The sequence below is a fragment of the Pristis pectinata genome, chromosome 11 (assembly GCF_009764475.1).
Source record: "Pristis pectinata isolate sPriPec2 chromosome 11, sPriPec2.1.pri, whole genome shotgun sequence".
Lineage (NCBI taxonomy): Eukaryota > Metazoa > Chordata > Chondrichthyes > Rhinopristiformes > Pristidae > Pristis > Pristis pectinata.
This window is the reverse complement of record NC_067415.1, coordinates 1,415,851-1,432,724: the sequence shown is the minus strand read 5'-3', so window position 1 is coordinate 1,432,724 and position 16,874 is coordinate 1,415,851. Positions and strand designations below refer to the sequence as shown.

At 44.3% G+C, this 16,874-nt stretch overlaps 1 protein-coding gene across 2 annotated transcripts in view; it reads left to right on the top strand.

Moving 5' to 3' along the window:
• Positions 1–319: 319 nt before the first annotated feature.
• Positions 320–16,874, top strand: part of stim1b (stromal interaction molecule 1b) — a 142,308-nt gene continuing 125,753 nt past the window's right edge. For both annotated transcript variants that reach the window (XM_052025838.1, XM_052025837.1), the window contains exon 1: positions 320–575. In XM_052025838.1, the coding sequence (XP_051881798.1) occupies positions 485–575 (91 nt within the window). In that variant the 5' untranslated portion in view covers positions 320–484. The remainder of the gene's footprint in view (positions 576–16,874) is intronic.

The window sequence follows — 16,874 nt, the reverse complement described above, 5'->3', positions numbered from 1 at the left end:
TTCAGCACATTTTCTGTTTCTATTTCAGGTTTCCTGACTCTGCAGTTTTTAGTTATTCATGTTTTAGGCCAGTTTTTCATTAGGTTTTTAATGTAAAATCTTCACAGTTTCTGGCACAGTGGGGGTGATGTCTACCTCTTGCACCCACTGTGCGGGGCGGGGATCATCATCCCTGCCGCCAGTCCTGGCACCCGCTCTTGCCTGTAACAAATATGGCGGCGGCACCGGTTCCAACCGTCACACACACACGTGGGCCGAACGCCACGCCCACCCCCGCAGAGCAGGCGCAGGCGCAGTCGCCCGGGGTCTGCGCGGGGAGGCGGCCGCCCGCGCGTGCGCAGACCGTGCGGCCGGGAAGGGGGCGGGGCCCAGCGCAGCTCGAGCGCAGCGGCCTGAGGCGGCGGGAGACGCGGAGAACCGGAGCCGCCCGCCCGCCGGACACCGGGACACCGGGACCCAGCCCAGCCCAGCCCGCACACCCGCCATGGAGGCCGGCGCCGCCCTCATCGCTTGGCTGCTCTGCGCAACGCTGCTGAGGTGGAGCGGGGCCACGCTGGAGGAGGCGGCCGTTGCAGGTGAGGGCCCAGCGGGGGAGGCCGGCGCCCGAGGCCCGGGCACCGAGCGCAGCCGCCAGAGGCCCGGGCACCGAGCGCCGGTGGGGGGGGGGGGGGGGGGTAGCGCAGAACCCGGGGTTAGGGCGGGTCTGTACCGCCGGTCAAGGAGGGGGTTTACCTGGGCTCGGGGGGTAATTAGCCGCGGCAACACAGTAGGTCAGGGCGGGTGTTGACCTGGTCTGGTGCAGTACCCGGGGCCAGGGTGGTATTTACCTCGGGTGTGGCAGTGCCTGGGTACAGGGTGGGTAACTACCCGGGGGAGTGCAGTGTCTGTGGTCAGGGTGGTATTTTCCTGGGGTAGGGCAGTACCTGGGGTGGGTCTTTTCCTGGGGTAGTGAACTACTGAGGGTCAGGCTGGGTATTTACCCAGGGCAGAGCAGTGCCTGGGGTCGGGGTGGGTATTTGCTTGTGGTGATACTTTAGCCAGGGTAAGGGTGGGTGTGTACTCAGGACAGGGCAGTACTTGGGGCCAGAGTGGATATATACCTGAGATAGGGCAGCACTCCGTGTCAAACTGAGCATAGACACAGGATGTCAGGGTGGCTGTATACCTGGGACAAGGCAATACCCAGAATCAGGGTGGGTATATATCTGAGACAAGGTAGTGTGCAGGGTGTATAACCAGGATAAATCAGTGCCCCAGGTCAGGATGGGTACAGATCCAGGATAGGGTAGTAACTGGTGACAGAATAAGTGTACGTCCATGATGGAGGAATACTCTGAGTTAGGGTGGTGTACATACTCAGGATAGAGCAGTACCCAGATATGTACCCTCAGTGGACCAATACCCAGTGTTAGGATGGAAATAAACTTGGAATTGAGTAGCATCCAGTTTCAAGGTGTACCTGAGATAAAACAAAATCTAGGGTCAGGGTGAGTATATAGCTGGGATTAAGCAGTACCCATGACAAGGTGTGTATGAATTACCTGGGTTTTGTCTGATATTTCTGATTGATTGCCAGTATGCTATTATAAGGTTCCCAAATCAATGCATAGCTGAGCTACTCTGGAATGTAGCTCTGGTATCTGGAATGAGCTGACTAGAGGAGGTGGTGCAGGCAGGAACAGCAACAGCATTTAAAAGGTACCTGGATAGGTACTTGAATGAGTAAGGCATAGAGGGATATGCAATTAATGCAGGCAGGTGGGATTGGTGTAAGTAGGCAGGATACTGTGGTTTCTATGCTGTACAACTCCATGACTCTACTCCCAGAGAGTGCTGTGTATTCTTAATCTTACAAATAGTTGGAGAGTTGAACAAAAAAGATGTTTGTAATTTGCCATATATTGCCATAAAAATGTAGCAAATCTGAGGTTGACAGCTTCTTCCCCACTCTATCAGACTCCTGAACCAGTCACCTCTTTCACACCCCCTTCCTGGTGCTGCTGCCACATTCTGAATCTCTTAATTTGACCTCTTTGGTTATTCCACTATTGTCACTTTAGTTTTTGCACTGCTTCAGATTGCATTACTGCCTTTGCACCAATCTGCTGTTTTGCGCTCACTGTTGTACTTATTATTACCCTGTGTACTGTTTACTTCGTGAGCTTCATGTGAACAAGGAATTTCATTGTACCTGGTGTGTTGACAATAAACGAATCTGATCTAAAATAACATGTCACTGTGATGGAATGCAAAACCAGCAAGTCCTGATTGGGTTTGTATAGGGAAGATTTGTATGTTTATGATCAGGTGCTGCAGTTGCTCTTGATGTTCCTGAGTTTGTAGTCAGAATTCTGGGTGGCGTTCGTGGACGGTTCTGGATATGTGGGGAGAATTTAAATAATGCAGTTCGAAAGGAGCCTGCACTGCATGCACCAGTCTTGTGTATATACATAACTGATCATTGCTGTGCTACATACAGTGCACACCCTGTTGTCATGGTGAAGGAGTAGCTGCTGCACCCTTTGCTTGGTGCAAGAATCTGTTTACTGCAGTCCACACTGCAAGTAAAGACTTGGAATGCTCAGTCTACGCACAAAGTAATTTCTTGAGGTTTAGGGGAGGCTGTGTATTAATTTATTGTTCTTTTGTGCTTGCTTTTCCAACCATGCTGTCTGCTCTTATAAGCTCTAACATGTTACATTCTTCTTTTTGAATACTTGCCAGTTTCCTTATAAATTCTGCTTTTATCTCCATCACAGACAATGGCATTGGCATTCCATGTTTAACCAGCTGCAAAATTCCTTCGAACCTTGCCCATACTCTCCTGTTGAGGATCCTCGGTTTCCTGATCAGTACAATAAATATTTCACTATTCAAGCTCTGAAATTATTTCATAATTTTCAAAACTTGATTTATTTTCTTTACCCGCCTCTCTTCCAGGTGCCTTTTTCCATGTTCTAACGTTCCTTGGGCTGTTTGGCTCTGATTTGAATGTTTAGAATATTTCATTGAAATGTACTCAGTTCTCAATGGGATTGGCAGAGTGAATGCTGGGTGTATGGTTCCTCTGGCTGAGAAGATGAGAGAGAGGAATCATTCCTAATCTTGGGATTAGGAGGCAACAGGAGGAATTTCTTAGAGCAGTTTGAACCTTTGGAATTCTCTACTGAAGGGTTTTGCATATTCAGGCACTGAGTATATTCAACGCTGAGTGAAACGGATCCTGGATGCTGAAGAGATAATGTGGATGGAGTTGAGTGAGAGCATTGGCATGATTTTATGAAATGATGGAACAGACTATGACTTGATTAGTAAAATGGATTTTGCCCTTTTCCATAATTATGCCAGATCTGACTGAATTTTGATCACTACGACAAATGCTCTCCCACTGATGCTCCTTCCAGCTGCTTAGCTATTCCCATAAACTAAATCCAGAATTGTTCCCTCCCATTTAGTTGGGCTTGCTAATGCTGGCTTTAAAAAGTTATCCTGAATGCACTTTAGAAATGTTGTGGCCTGCATAGTTCTCTCCTTCCCTAGGACTATTCCAAATGCCCCAAGGATCTGAAGAACAGAACCTGTGTCTGTGAAGGCTCCATTGTTGCCCTAGTGTGCCTCAGCTGCTATTGGGTCTTGCTTTGTAGTAATTCGCAGTTTATTTGCACTGAAGACTGCCTTATCTTCCATAATCAACTAAATCCCAGTGAATCTGTGCACACTATTTCTTATCAGTTCATTATCCTTCCTGAGCTGCAGATTCCAGTGATGTTATGTAGATATTGTGTAATCAAAGACCCCTCCCAACCTGGACATTTCCTCTTCTCCCCTCGGTACATGTGACAATAATAAACCAATTCAGATTCTGCAGTACATCACCATTTCTTTATTGTTCCACTTTATTATACTTTCCCTGTAAAAGCCAGCATTTCTCGGCTGTTTTTTGGTGTGCAGCTTTCAGGTTTGTTGGCCAAACACTCAAATTGCCTTGATTACTTTTCAATCATGAGGTATGGATGTGGCTGGCTAAGCCAGGATTGGCCTAATTGCCTCTGAACCAAGTGTCTTGCAAGGGTATTTCAGAGGTGAGTTGCAAGTCAATCACATGAGTGGGCCTGGAGCCTTGTGTAACCCAGAGCAGCCAACAAGGGCAGGTTTCCTGCAGAATGTATTGGTTTATTATTTTCACTTGTACTGAGGTACAGTGAAAAGCTTGTCTTACAAACCAATTGTACAGGTCAATTCATTACACAGTGCAGTTACATTGAGTTAGTACAAAGTGCATTGATGTAGTACAGGAAAAACAATAACAGTACAGAGTAAAGTGTCACAGCTACAGAGAAAGTGCAGTGCAGTAAGGTGCAAGGTCACAACAAGGTAGATCGTGAGGTCATAGTCCATCTCATCGTATAAGGGAACCGTTCAATAGTCTTATCACGGTGGGGTAGAAGCTATCCTTAAATCTGGTGGTACATGCCCTCAGGCTCCTGTATCTTCTACCCGATGGAAGAGGAAAGGTGGGTGGGGTCTTTGATTATGCCGGCTGCTACACCAAGGCAACGAGAGGTAAAGACAGAGTCCAAGGAGGGAAGGCTGGTGTCCGTGATGCACTGGGCTGTGTCCACAACTCTCTGCAGCTTCTTGCGGTCCTGGGCAGAGCAGTTGCCGTACCAAGCCATGATACATCCAGATAGGGTGCTTTCGATGGTGCATCGGTAAAAGTTAGTGAGAGTCAAAGGGGACTTGTCAGTGAACAAGATGATTTTTTACGACAATCTGACAGTAGTGTCATCCATGCAAACACATAGCTTTAATTCTGGATTTATTAGTTCCTTTCAAATTACATAGCTGTGATGGAATTTGAACTGAGGCTTTTGTATGAGATATTCAGGGCTTTCACTACAGTGGTAGAAAATGTGGAACTGCTGCTTCATTTTCCAGTGACATAGATTTGCTAGTGCTTCTTGGGAGGGTTTAGGCAGGAACTTGCAGAGGTTGATTAGGTTGAGACTGTCGTTGGCAGGTAAAGGGATGGCTGGCAAGTTGGAGGCTTTTAAAAGTGTGATATCAAAAGTTCGGGGCAATATGTTCCTGTTAGGGTACAGAGCAAGGTTGGCATGTTCAGGGAACCTTGTTTGATGAGAAATATGAAGGCTCTGGTCAGGAAAAAGGAGGCATACATCAGGTTTAGGCAGTCAGGATCAAACAAATTGGCTTGGTGAGTGCAAGAAGTGTAGGAGTACACTTGAGGGAAATCAGGACAAAAAGATGGCATTGGATGAATCTGGCAGCCAAGATTAAGGAAAGTCCCAAGAGATTCTACAGGTATATTAAGAGGTGGCTAGGGAGCAAATAAGTCCCCTTAAAGATCAGCATGGCCATCTGTGTTTAGAGCCACAGGAGATGGGTGAGATTTTTAATGATTGTTTCTCATTTTTGCTGTGGAGAAGATCATGGAAGCTAAGGAACTGAGGCAAATGTGCTCCGATGTCTTGGACCAAATATGAAGGACTATTTTTTCCTCTCTCACACTTGCACTAGTGTTATGTTTATTTTGCACACGTAAGTTATGTGTAATTTATGTATAATTTAAATTTGTTAACTTATGTTTGTCCTCGTCTTGTAATGTTCTGTGCTGCCCCTGCAGAAAGCTAATTTTCATGGCATTTGTACCCTGTGTATGTATGCCTATGACAACAGTAAACTTGACTAGCAAAGAGGAGATGTTGGCAGTCTTATAGCACGTTAAGGTGGATAAATCCCCAGGGCCTGACCAAGTGCAACCTCGGACCTCGAGAAAGGAAGAAGTTGTAGAGGCTATTGCAGAGTTATTTGTATCATTTGTAGACTGGATGTGGCTAATGTTGTTCCATTATTTAAGAAAGGCAGCAAAGATAAGCCAGGGAACTACAGGTTGGGGAGCCTGACATCAGTGGTGGGTAAGTTACTGGAGGGAATTCTGAGAGGCAGGATTTACCTGCATTTGGATAAACGAGGTCTGATTAAGGATAGTCAGCACAACTTTGTGTGTGGGAAATCATGTCTCACAAATCTGTTTTTTTTTGAAGCAGTAACTAGTATGGTACTGCTGGGCGAGGATGGACTCCACCAGGAAGAGAACCAGGAACCAGATGTAGGATGAGGAGTGAAGGTGGAACTGCCTGATCTGGGAAAAGACAGAGACATCACTCAGATTGGCAGATCTAGGGCCCTGGAACTCCCCCTCCTGATCCAGATTTTTTGATGAGGCTAGGGCAGTGGACATTGTCTACATGGACTTAAGCAAGGCCTTTGACAAGACCCCACATGGAAGGCTAGTCTGGAAGATTAGATTGCATGGGATCCAGCGAAAGGTGGCTGTGGATACACAACTGGCTTGATGGTAGGAAGCAGAGTGTAGAAGTAGAAGGTCCTTTCTCGGACTGGAGGCCCGTGACCAGTGGTGTGCCATTGGCATCACTGCTGAGCCAATTGTTTTATCATTTTTACAAACAATTTGGATGAGAGTGTACAAGGCATGGTTAGTAAGTTCGTAGTTGATACTAAAATAGGTGGTAACATAGACAGTGAAAAAGGTTATCAAAACTTAAAGGGGGATCTCGATCAGCTGGGTAACTGAGCCGAGGAATAGCAAAGTGGTGCATTTTGAGAAGTCAAACTAAGATAGGACTTTCATAGTGTATGGTAGGGGAGTGTTGTGGAACAGGGGACCGAGGAGTACAAGTACATGGTTCCCTGAAAGTGGCAGCATAGGTAGACAGGGTGGTGAAGAAGGGTTTTGGCACACTGGCCTTCAGTCAGGGCATTGAATATAGCAGTTGGGCTGTTGTATTGCAGTTGTACAAGATGTCGGTGAGGCCGCACTTTGAGTATTGTGTATTTTTTTTGGTTACCCTATTATAGGAAAGACCTCATTAAGCGGGAAAGGGCACAAAGAAGATTTAGGAGAATGTTGCCAGGACTCAAGGGCCCAAGTTATAGGGAGAAGTTGGGACTTTATTCTTTGGAGCATAGGAGAATGAGGGGTGATCTTAGAGGTGTATAAAATCTTGAGGGGCATAGATGGGGTGAATGTGCACAGTCTTTTTCTCCAGGGAAAGGGAATCAAAAACTCGAGGGCATTGGTTTGAGGTGGGAGGGGAAAGGTTGAAAAAGGAAGCTGAGGGACAATTCTTCATGCAGAGGGCGGTGGGTATATGGAACAAGCTGCCAGAAAAAGCAATTGAATTAGATACAATAACAACATTTAAAAGACATTGGACAGGTCCATGGATAGGAAAGGTTTAGAGGGATGTGGGCCAAACACAGGCAAATGGAACTAACTTAGGTTGGCATCTTGGTTGGCATGGACGAGTTGGGCCGAAGGGCCTGTTTCTTTGCTGTATCATGGACTTTACGCACTAGTAGTTAACTCACTATGTTTCTGAAGTGGTTTCTGCCCACTTTGCTGATACCTGTTCTAGAAGAATGATAGAATGTTCCATAGAAACACAGGCTATAATGTGAAACAGACTATTCACCCAGCCATTTATGTTTACTTTTCCTAATCATATTTACCCGTCCAGCTCTTGCAGTCTTGTATCCAGTCCTTTAGTCTAACCTGAAGTTGGCATCGTTTCTCTTCCAAACACTCACCGTACAAGTGAGATCTTGCCTGCCCTTTTGTGTTAAACTGATGTTAATGGGCCCTTGGTTTAGAACCCTCAGCACGTGAAATCAAATGTGCTTCTGCCTACTCTGGCCCATCCTTTCATAATTTTAACATCTGGTATTCTGCAAACCCCATTGTTCAAATGGATGTTAAGGCCTGTTTCTCACAGTTGTCTTTCTATTTCCACATTGTTAGAGTTGGACTCAAAAAAAAAAGTCCTAGGCTCCAAAAGCCTTTGCTATCTTAGTCAATTCCTTGGGGTTGAGAAGGACTTGCTTCCATTCCAGTATGATGGGTTTCATGTTCCATCCCAAGTTGATATGGGGCCTGCAGACTGTGCAAAAGGTGGGTAAGGAGGTGTTTGACAGGCGAGTGGGTAATAGTGGACTTCTTGCACAGATTAAGCTGGGCTTCTGTGTGTTCTCAACGAAGGGACACAAGTTTCTCTCTGCTGTCCTAATTGCTCCTCCTCCATTTTGAGAAGTTATGAGACAGAGCATCCCGTGAATTAGAACATAGAGCATAGAACAGTACAGCACAGGAACAGCCCCTTGGCACACAATTACATTAGTAATAAAATGCCCAACTAAACTAATCCCTTCTGCCTACACAATGTCCTTATCCTACCATTTCCCTCACATTCGTGTGCCTATCTAAGAGCTTGAACGCCCCTGTCGTATTTGCCTCCACACCAGCCCTGGCAGTGCATTCCAGGCACCCACCACTCTGTATAGAAAAAACTTGCCCTGCAGATCTCCTTTGAACTTTCCTCCCTCACCTTAAATGCATGCTGTCTAATATTCAACATTTCGACCCTGGGAAATAGTTACTGACTGTTTACTCTATGCATGCCTCTCATCTTATAAACCTCTATCAGATCTCCTCTCAACCTCCGCTGCTCCAGAGAGAACAACCCAAGTTTTTCAACCTATCCTCATGGTATGTGCCCTCTAATTCAGGCAGCATCTTGGTAAACCTCTTCTGCACCCTCTCCAAAGCCTCGACATCCTTCCTATTAATGGGGTGACCAGAACTGAATGCAGTACTCCAGATCGAGTCTAACTAAAGTTTATAAAGCTGCAGCATAACTTCCTGACTCCTGAACTCTTGGTGGGGATGTTACATTTTCTCAAGGAGGCCTGAGAGCATCCTAAAATTGTTTCCTGTCACCTGGCTATTTTTTCACCATGGCTGAGCTTAGAATAGTGTGTCTAGTGTTAGGAATCCAAGCAACGTACCTTGCCCTTAGGGGTTGACTGAGTGTTACTGGGGGCTTGGTGCTGGAAATGTTAGTTGGTTTGGAGATGGTTAGTGGATTTGGAGCATTTTGATGGTACATCTCCAGTGCTTTGAGGTACATTTGTAGTTAGCCAATTTTTCAGAAGAATGTAGTGTGGTGGAGATACTGTTTGCAAGTAAAGAACTTGCTAGGTTTGAGGTCTTGATCTTCAACCACACTTTTCCACAGAAGGTTAAAGGTTCAATGGATTTCTAGAGCTTGTGGATCCTTGAACATACTTAACAACGCAGCATCTATGACCCTCTGAGGTACCCACACATCTTGAGATCACTTCATTCTTTTAAACACTAGTGAGTGTAAACTAATCTTGCCACATCTCTTCTCAGGATGACCCCTTCATTATAGATAAAACTATGATGCATTGTCTCCAAGGCAAGTATATCATTCTCCAGGGACAGAGACCACTGTGTCCAACTGAGGTCTCATGAAATCCACATACAATCACAAAAAAACTTCCAACAGCCCCCATGCATTAAGGGCCATCGTACCTTTGTCTTCCTGATTGGTTTTTGTACCGTGTTTTATAAACCTGCATAACAGGATTTCTTCCAACATTTACTTCATGTTTAGTTTTTTCTCTCTCTATTTTTCCTAAAAGATGTGTGTATATATGTTTCCTCACATTATAAGTACTTAAAATCGCATGAGGTTGGGGAGGGTACTGACTGAAGTGAGAGAGGCTGTAAAATACTTTGGCGAGTCCTGGATTCACTGTATATCAGAAAATCTATCTTTCAGTAGCGTGGGCCTAGGGTTCAAAAGGGTTTTGGACAAATTCATTTGCTGCCTCAACCCTTGTCCTTGCTTTTGTTATTTCTGGACAGCTGTTCCAACCCATTTCTGGCCTGGTGCCTTCATACTGCTCTCCATAAACTTGAAGTCACTGCTCTTTATCTAATTCATGCCAATTCATGTACATCATTCTTGCACTTGATGATCTTTGCTGACTTGCAATTAAGCAATGATACATTTTTAATGTTCTCATCCTTGTTTTCAAATCCTTCCATAGCACTGCCCTTCCTGTCTCTAAGTGGCCTTGCAACACTCAGATCTCTATTCTCAAGTTCTTGCATCACTGAATTGAATTGCAGTGTGAATAGTGGCTGCCTTCAGCTGCCAAGGTCCTTAAGCTTTAAGATGCCTGTGTTTCATTTTGTCACATGTTTTATGTATAGGAGCTATAAAAATACTAATTGTGAATTCCAACAACAAAGCCTTGTTTCATATTGAAACAGAGAATGCAAGAAATACTTAACAGGTCAGGCAGCATCTGTGGTGATAGAGAACCAAAAACTAGTTCTGACGAAAACATTTCAGTTTGAAACTTAAGCTCGCTTTGTGCAGAGGCTGCCTGACCTGGTGAGTATTCCAGATTTCTACAGTCTTTTTTTTTGCTTTTTAACTTATTAGTGATTTTTTGTCATGTAAAGTTTGAGAAAATGTTCAATCCTTTGGACTATACTGGATCCACGCTACTTCTCATTTTTATTTCATTTATGGAACGTTTCTGCTGTGGTTTCTTTGAACTGTAGGAAATGCTCAAGGAGCAGAGTTTCAATTTAAGGAGAATGATGTAAAGTGGGAACCTCTTGTGCTAGGTAATGACTCCTTACAGAAATATCAGCTCATCCAAAAGTTGGCTGTGTTTGTCCCAGTTAAGACTGTCCATCAACGTTGTTAACCAGTGCCTTTTGTTTTAGAATTTTCATCAGCTTATTTAAATCCCTTATTTCCTCACCCCTCTCCCTACTCCAGCCCCAAGATCCTCTCTTCAGCCATTCAGACCCTTTGTTTCTCTGACCCTGTCCTGTCCCCTGTGCTTTTGGTTTTTGGCCCCATATTTGTGGAATTCCCTTCCTAATTCTCTTTGCAATTACTTCTCTCTCCTCTCAAAACCCAGCAAGCTCTTGGTCACCCTTCAGATACCTCCTCTTCATTAGCATCTTCTGTGGTTTGGAATTATGACAATGAAGTGTTGTGGAACATCTTTGTTAAAAGCAATATATTAGTGCATTGTTTAGACTGCTTTGAAAACCAAGTAAATGTGAAACGTGGGGAAAGAGGTTATAGCTCTTTATTTCAGCACCACTGTTCTGGTAGCATGGCACCATTGTAAATTTTCAACCAAAAGCCTTGAAGAGAATCTACTCTGGGTGGACTCAAGTTAAGGCACAAAACGTGTAAATGTTTATAAGGGAGAATGATGGAGCAAGAAAGAGGGAGCTTCTAAATATTTAGAATATATCTTTGGTGAAATATTTTGAGCAAAGCCAGGATTCTTAAAAAAAACTAAAGATGCATGAGGTATGGATTCAACTTCCTTTCCTTGTATTCAGGTCTGGGTCCAGTGGAATAGGCCAACAACCAGTGCACTCAACTCTTGCTCCACTGACACATTCAGTGGGAACTCAGTCAATTAACATGCAGATGTTTGCAGTAGAAAATCGATGAGCAGTGTTCTCAATCATGTCATTTTAAGTATTCCAGCTTTGTTCACCCACCTTTGCTGCACTCCTCTCTTCTGCAACACACTTGTGTTCACTGTTAAGTTCTGCAGGTACTAGTTGTGCCCAGTAACCATGCAGGTGGCTGTTGTTCACTCTTGACCTTTGGTGTTCGGGCGAAGCAGCCTATCCGTTGTTTAATCATTGTAGCTTCCGTGTAGCCTCCACTGATATACGGCTTCTGAAACAACGCAACATTCCCTTCATTCTGCCCCTCTGAAAGTGACGAACAATTAGTAGTGACCACCCAGTCTCCAACCGTGCAGCCCTCTGACTGTAGAGTGTGGCGTGCAGGCTGCAACAGAGGCAGGATGTACCCTCAGTATTGCCCTTCTAACTATGTAGCTCTTCAATTCAGCTCCTCTGACAATGTGGTGTTCCTTTAATCCAGCTCTGCTGAGTATGTAGCAGTCCCTCAGTACTGCTTTGTGAACACTTGGTGCAGTAATTGGTCAGGATTGCTCCCCTGACTGTCTAGTGCTCACTCTGCTGCATTTGGAGTGTCAACCTGTATTTTTTTTGCTTCAAGCTGGGATGTAAGTTGATGAAGTGAAGTTGGCTCTGTCCTGGAATAATTGTTTGAAGGATTTGAACCAACTTAATCTTTTCCCACTTTAATGTAAGTAATTAATGCAATGAAGCATATGGTTTCAAATCTTTTGTGTGTTAGACAGTACTTGACATTCTCAAGTTGGATTCAGTAATCGCTAAGTTAGTGGCAGGAAAGATGAGCTGAGCTACCTGCCCATGCCTCTGGTGGTGTGTGTTCCATGGAACCAGGCTGTTTTTCTTTTTAAACTTGTGTTCTGAGTTTCCCTGCAGGGAAGGAGGACATTGCTAGTATCTGCAGGCCTAGATTTGTGCTTTGTAATATTCAAAACAACAAACATCCATGTATTCATCCTGCTTTGTGCTCATCCAATTACAATAAATATAATCATAAAATCAGTGCCTCTTATTGGGCAGTTTCTGCTGGTCCAGGCCTTGCATTCGTCTCTCGTGGGCTGCCCATGGTTGCATTGAACTATTTGTGGCCCCATGGCTCTGAGTGATCTGCAGCCATTCGGCAAGGTGCAGTGAGCTGTGAGTGATGGAAGCTAAGGTCCACACACTACCCTGTTGGTCTTGTCACGGCTCCTGCTGTTCAAGTCTTTCCAGATGCCCCATATCTGATATGGCTAGAAATGGTTGAAAAACATTTAAATGATTACAGAAAATTGAGAATAATAACAAAACTGAAGATGCATTTGAAACCACGTTCGATTTAATAGAAATTAATTGTAAATATTAAAATAGAATAAACAAATCACAATGTTTCAGTGAAAGTCAGCAATACCGTTCAGATGTATGGAGTTGCACTGGGTGCAGCAGCTGTGGGAAGAGCAAACTCAGTCCGTTACAGAACAAGCACTGGAGTCACTGCTGAGTGCAACTCCTGAGTGCAGTGGTGAGTGGGAGGTCAGAGATGTCACCATCTAACCTCCAGTGGGTTGTGTATTTCCGCACTGCAGCACACAGTTGTGGAAGTCTGGAACATGCTGATGCACACGCTGTGGCCAGCTGGCTCCTCTCTACAGAACTGCTGGCTAGCTTCCTTTTAGCATGTTCTCAGGTTGCAGCATCACAGACCAGCCTGGCAGCTCCGGCCCTGATTTTGAATTGGCGAGTGACTTGCTGATCACTTCAAAAGGCAATTAAGAGTTGAGCACACCAGTATGGGACTGGAGTTGTAGAGCCAGACCCAGCTTCCTTAAAAGACAGATGGCTTTCACAGAACAATCTGATAACTTGTCCATTTACTGATATCATTCTTCAGTATTGGCAAGGGGTTCCAAAGGTCAGCAGGTTCTGCTGGTGCTGTGAAAAACATTTCAAGTTGTACATTTTATGTAATTCTGCACTACTCTATGGTTGTCAACTTTTTAAAGATCCTGAGGTTGCTTTCACCTTAAGGTGCTTGTCAATGTACCTTGATGTTGGGGAGGAGGCACCCTAGCCATGAATTTGATTATATTGAATATGACAGCAAATCAGCACTTTCAGGAGGTCCTAGGAAGTGTTTTGCTGTTTATAGAGTATCCCTAGGAGTGTGTGTGCATTTATAGGGAGTTCCAAGGAGTGTGTAAGCATTTACAAGGTGTCTCTAGTTATGGGGAGGTTCAGAGTATACATTTATCAGGGTTTGCTGGGGGTGTTGGCATTTTTGGGAACACACAGAAGTCCAAGTGTTGCTGGGATGTCCTACACCAAAATAAGAACATAAGAAGCAGGAGTAGGTCACTCGGCCCTCAGACTGGCCCCACTGTTCAATAAGATCATGGCTGATCCAAACTTAGTCTCAACACCACTCTCCTGCTCTATTCCCATACCCCTTTTCTCCCTTGTAGCTTAAGTTTCTGTAAATCTTACCTTGAATACATTCAATGACTCACAAAGGACCAAGAAACTGATAAAGGCGGGATAGAATATGAGAGTGGACTGGTGAGAAACAGAAAAAAGATTGTAAGAGCTTTTATAGGTAGCAAGGGTCCCTTATAGGGAAAGGAGAATTTGTAATGGGGAATTAAGGAAATGGCAGCAGAATTAAATAATTATTTTGTGGTGGTCTTCATGGAAGAAGACAAAACCTGACAATTCCAATAGAGTCACGGTCCAGTGTGAACGAGGAACTAAATATTTGTCAAAAATAATGCAGGAGGTGTTGGTGAAGGCTGATAAATCTGCAGCACCTGATAAATTACATCTGACTTTTGAAAGAGGTGGCTTTGGAGATGGGGAATGCCTTCTGGGAATCCATTAATTTCTCTTTATCCATCCTGTTTGTTATATGCTCAGAGAACTTTAGCAGATTTGTCAAATACGATTTCCTTTTTATAGAATCATAAAATGGTTACAGCCCTCGATCCATCGGTCCATACCAGCACTCTAAAGCAGCTCACTAGTTCCACCTGTCCCAACCAATGCCCCAACCACCTCTTCACTGAGCCTTTCAGTTGTTTCTTTATATATTTAATTAATTCTTGAAGGCCACAATGGAAACCATCTCTACCACATCTGCAGGCAATGAGTTGCAGATTCCAACCACATGCTGCGTTAGTAAAAAGTCATATAACTCCTAGTTCTCTTTCCCTTTCCCTGTACCTCTAGTCCTGGGCTAGTGCAATGAAACTGCTTCCCACTGTTCACTCTGTCCAGATCCATCCTCATTTTATAGACCTGAGATCCTCCCTCAACCTTATCCAAAGAAAACGGCCACAGCCAGTCCAGTCTTTCCTCGTAACTGTAGTCCCTCATCCCAGGAACCATTCTGGTAAACCTCCTCTGGACTCTCTCCAGTGTCTTCACATCCTACCTATAAAGAAGTGACCAGAATTGAACACAATACTCCAGTTGAGGCTGGACTAATGTTTCATAAAGGTTCAGCACTACTTCCTCTTGCATGCCTCTGTTGGTAAAGTCCAGAATTGTGTGCAGCTTATTCTTTCTCAAGCTGCCCTGCCGTTTGCAGTGATTAGTGCACATGTACTGTACTCTGTCCTGCACCCCTTTGTAGATTATCCTTTATTCGATGTTGCCTCTCCTCATTCTTCTTGCCAAAATGCATCAGCTTGCATTGCTCTGCAGTATACTTCATTTACCACACCTGCCCGTTCTGTCAGCCTGCTTATGTCCTGCAATTTATCACCATCTTTCACAGTTCAGACTACTGCCAAATTTTGTGTCATTCATGAATTTAAAAATTGTGACTTGCACCCCAAGTGCAAAACTTAATATAACTCAACAAAACAATAGCCCTAACATTCCCCTGGGGAATGTCACTATGTGCTTTCCACCAGGCTAAAAAACGGCCATTCACCATGAATCTCTATTGCTTATACCTCAGCCAACTTTGTAGCATGCTGTTGATGTCTCTTTTATGCCATCCACATCAACTATTGCAGATAAAGCTGTTATGCCTTATCTGCAAAAGCCTTCTGGTGTTGCATGTACATCACCTTGACTGCATTATCCTTAACAGCAGGGTAGGACTTGCACAGTAAATAGCAGGGCCCTGGGGAGTGTTGTTGAATAGAGAGTCCTAGGGGTGCAAGTACATAGTTCCCTGAAATTGGTGTCACAGGTAGACAGGGTGGTGAAGAAGGCATATGGCTTGCTTACCTTCATTGGCCATGGCACTGAGTATAAGAGTTGGGATGTCATTGTTACAATTGTACAAAACTTGGAGTATTGTGTGTAGTACTGGTCACCATACTATAGGATGAATGTGATTAAGCTAAAGAGGATGCAGAAAAGAATCACAAGGATGCTGTCTGGACTGGAGGGTTTGAGTTATGAAAGATTGTGTAGGCTGGGACCGTTTTCCCTGGAGTGAAGGAGGCTGAGGAATGACCTGATGTTTATAAAATCATGAGGGGCATTGATAGGGTAGATGGTCACAGTCTTTCTCCCAGGGTTAGAGAGTCTAAAACAAGAAGGCATAGGTTTAGGGTGAGAGGGGAAAGACTTAAAAGGAGATCTGAGGGTTCTTCACACAGAGGGTGGTGGGTATATAGAATGAGCTGCCAGAGGAGATGGTAGAGGCAGGTACAATTACAATGTTTTTAATAAAAATATTTGGACAGCTACATGGATAGGAAAAGTTGAGAGGGATAGGGGTCAAATGTAGACAGATGGGATTAGCTTAGATAGGCACCATGGTTGGCATGGACAAGTTGAGTCGAAGGCCCGGTTTCTGTGCTGTATGACTATGAAACTAGAAACTTCATTACCTTATCAAAAATTTCTAACAGATCGGTTAAACGCAATTAACAAAAGTCAGCTGGCTTGCTTTATAATCCAATTTCCTTTAGGTGACTATTAATTCTTTTCTAGCTTAGTGTTTCTAAAAGCTTTACCACCACTGAGGTGAAGCTGACTGGCCTGCAGTTGGTGAACTTGCCCTTGCTCACTGTTTTGAATAAGGGAGTAACATTCGCTATTCTCCAATCTGGCACCAACAGTGTATCTAAAAAGCACTGGAAGATTATGGCCAGTGTGCCCACTATTTCTTCCTTTAATTTCCTCAAAATCCTGCGATGCATCCCATCTATCCCTGGTGATTTATATATTTTTAAGTTAGAATCATAGAATTGTATACCACAGAAACGATCTATCCTACCTGTGGCCCTGAAGTTCAGCCAACTTTTCTTCTAATACTTCCGTGCTATCCAGTGCCTCAACTATCTCCTCTGTTACTTTGGAAGCACCCTCTTCCCTGGTGTAGACAGATGCAAAGTACTCGTTTAGTGAAACAAAGAACTGCAGATGCTGGAATTGAGATGAAAAACACGATGATGCTGGAGGAACTCAGCAGGCCAGGCAGCATCTGTGGAGAAAAGCAGGCGGTCAACGTTTTGGGTCAGGACCCTTCAGAACTGAAGAT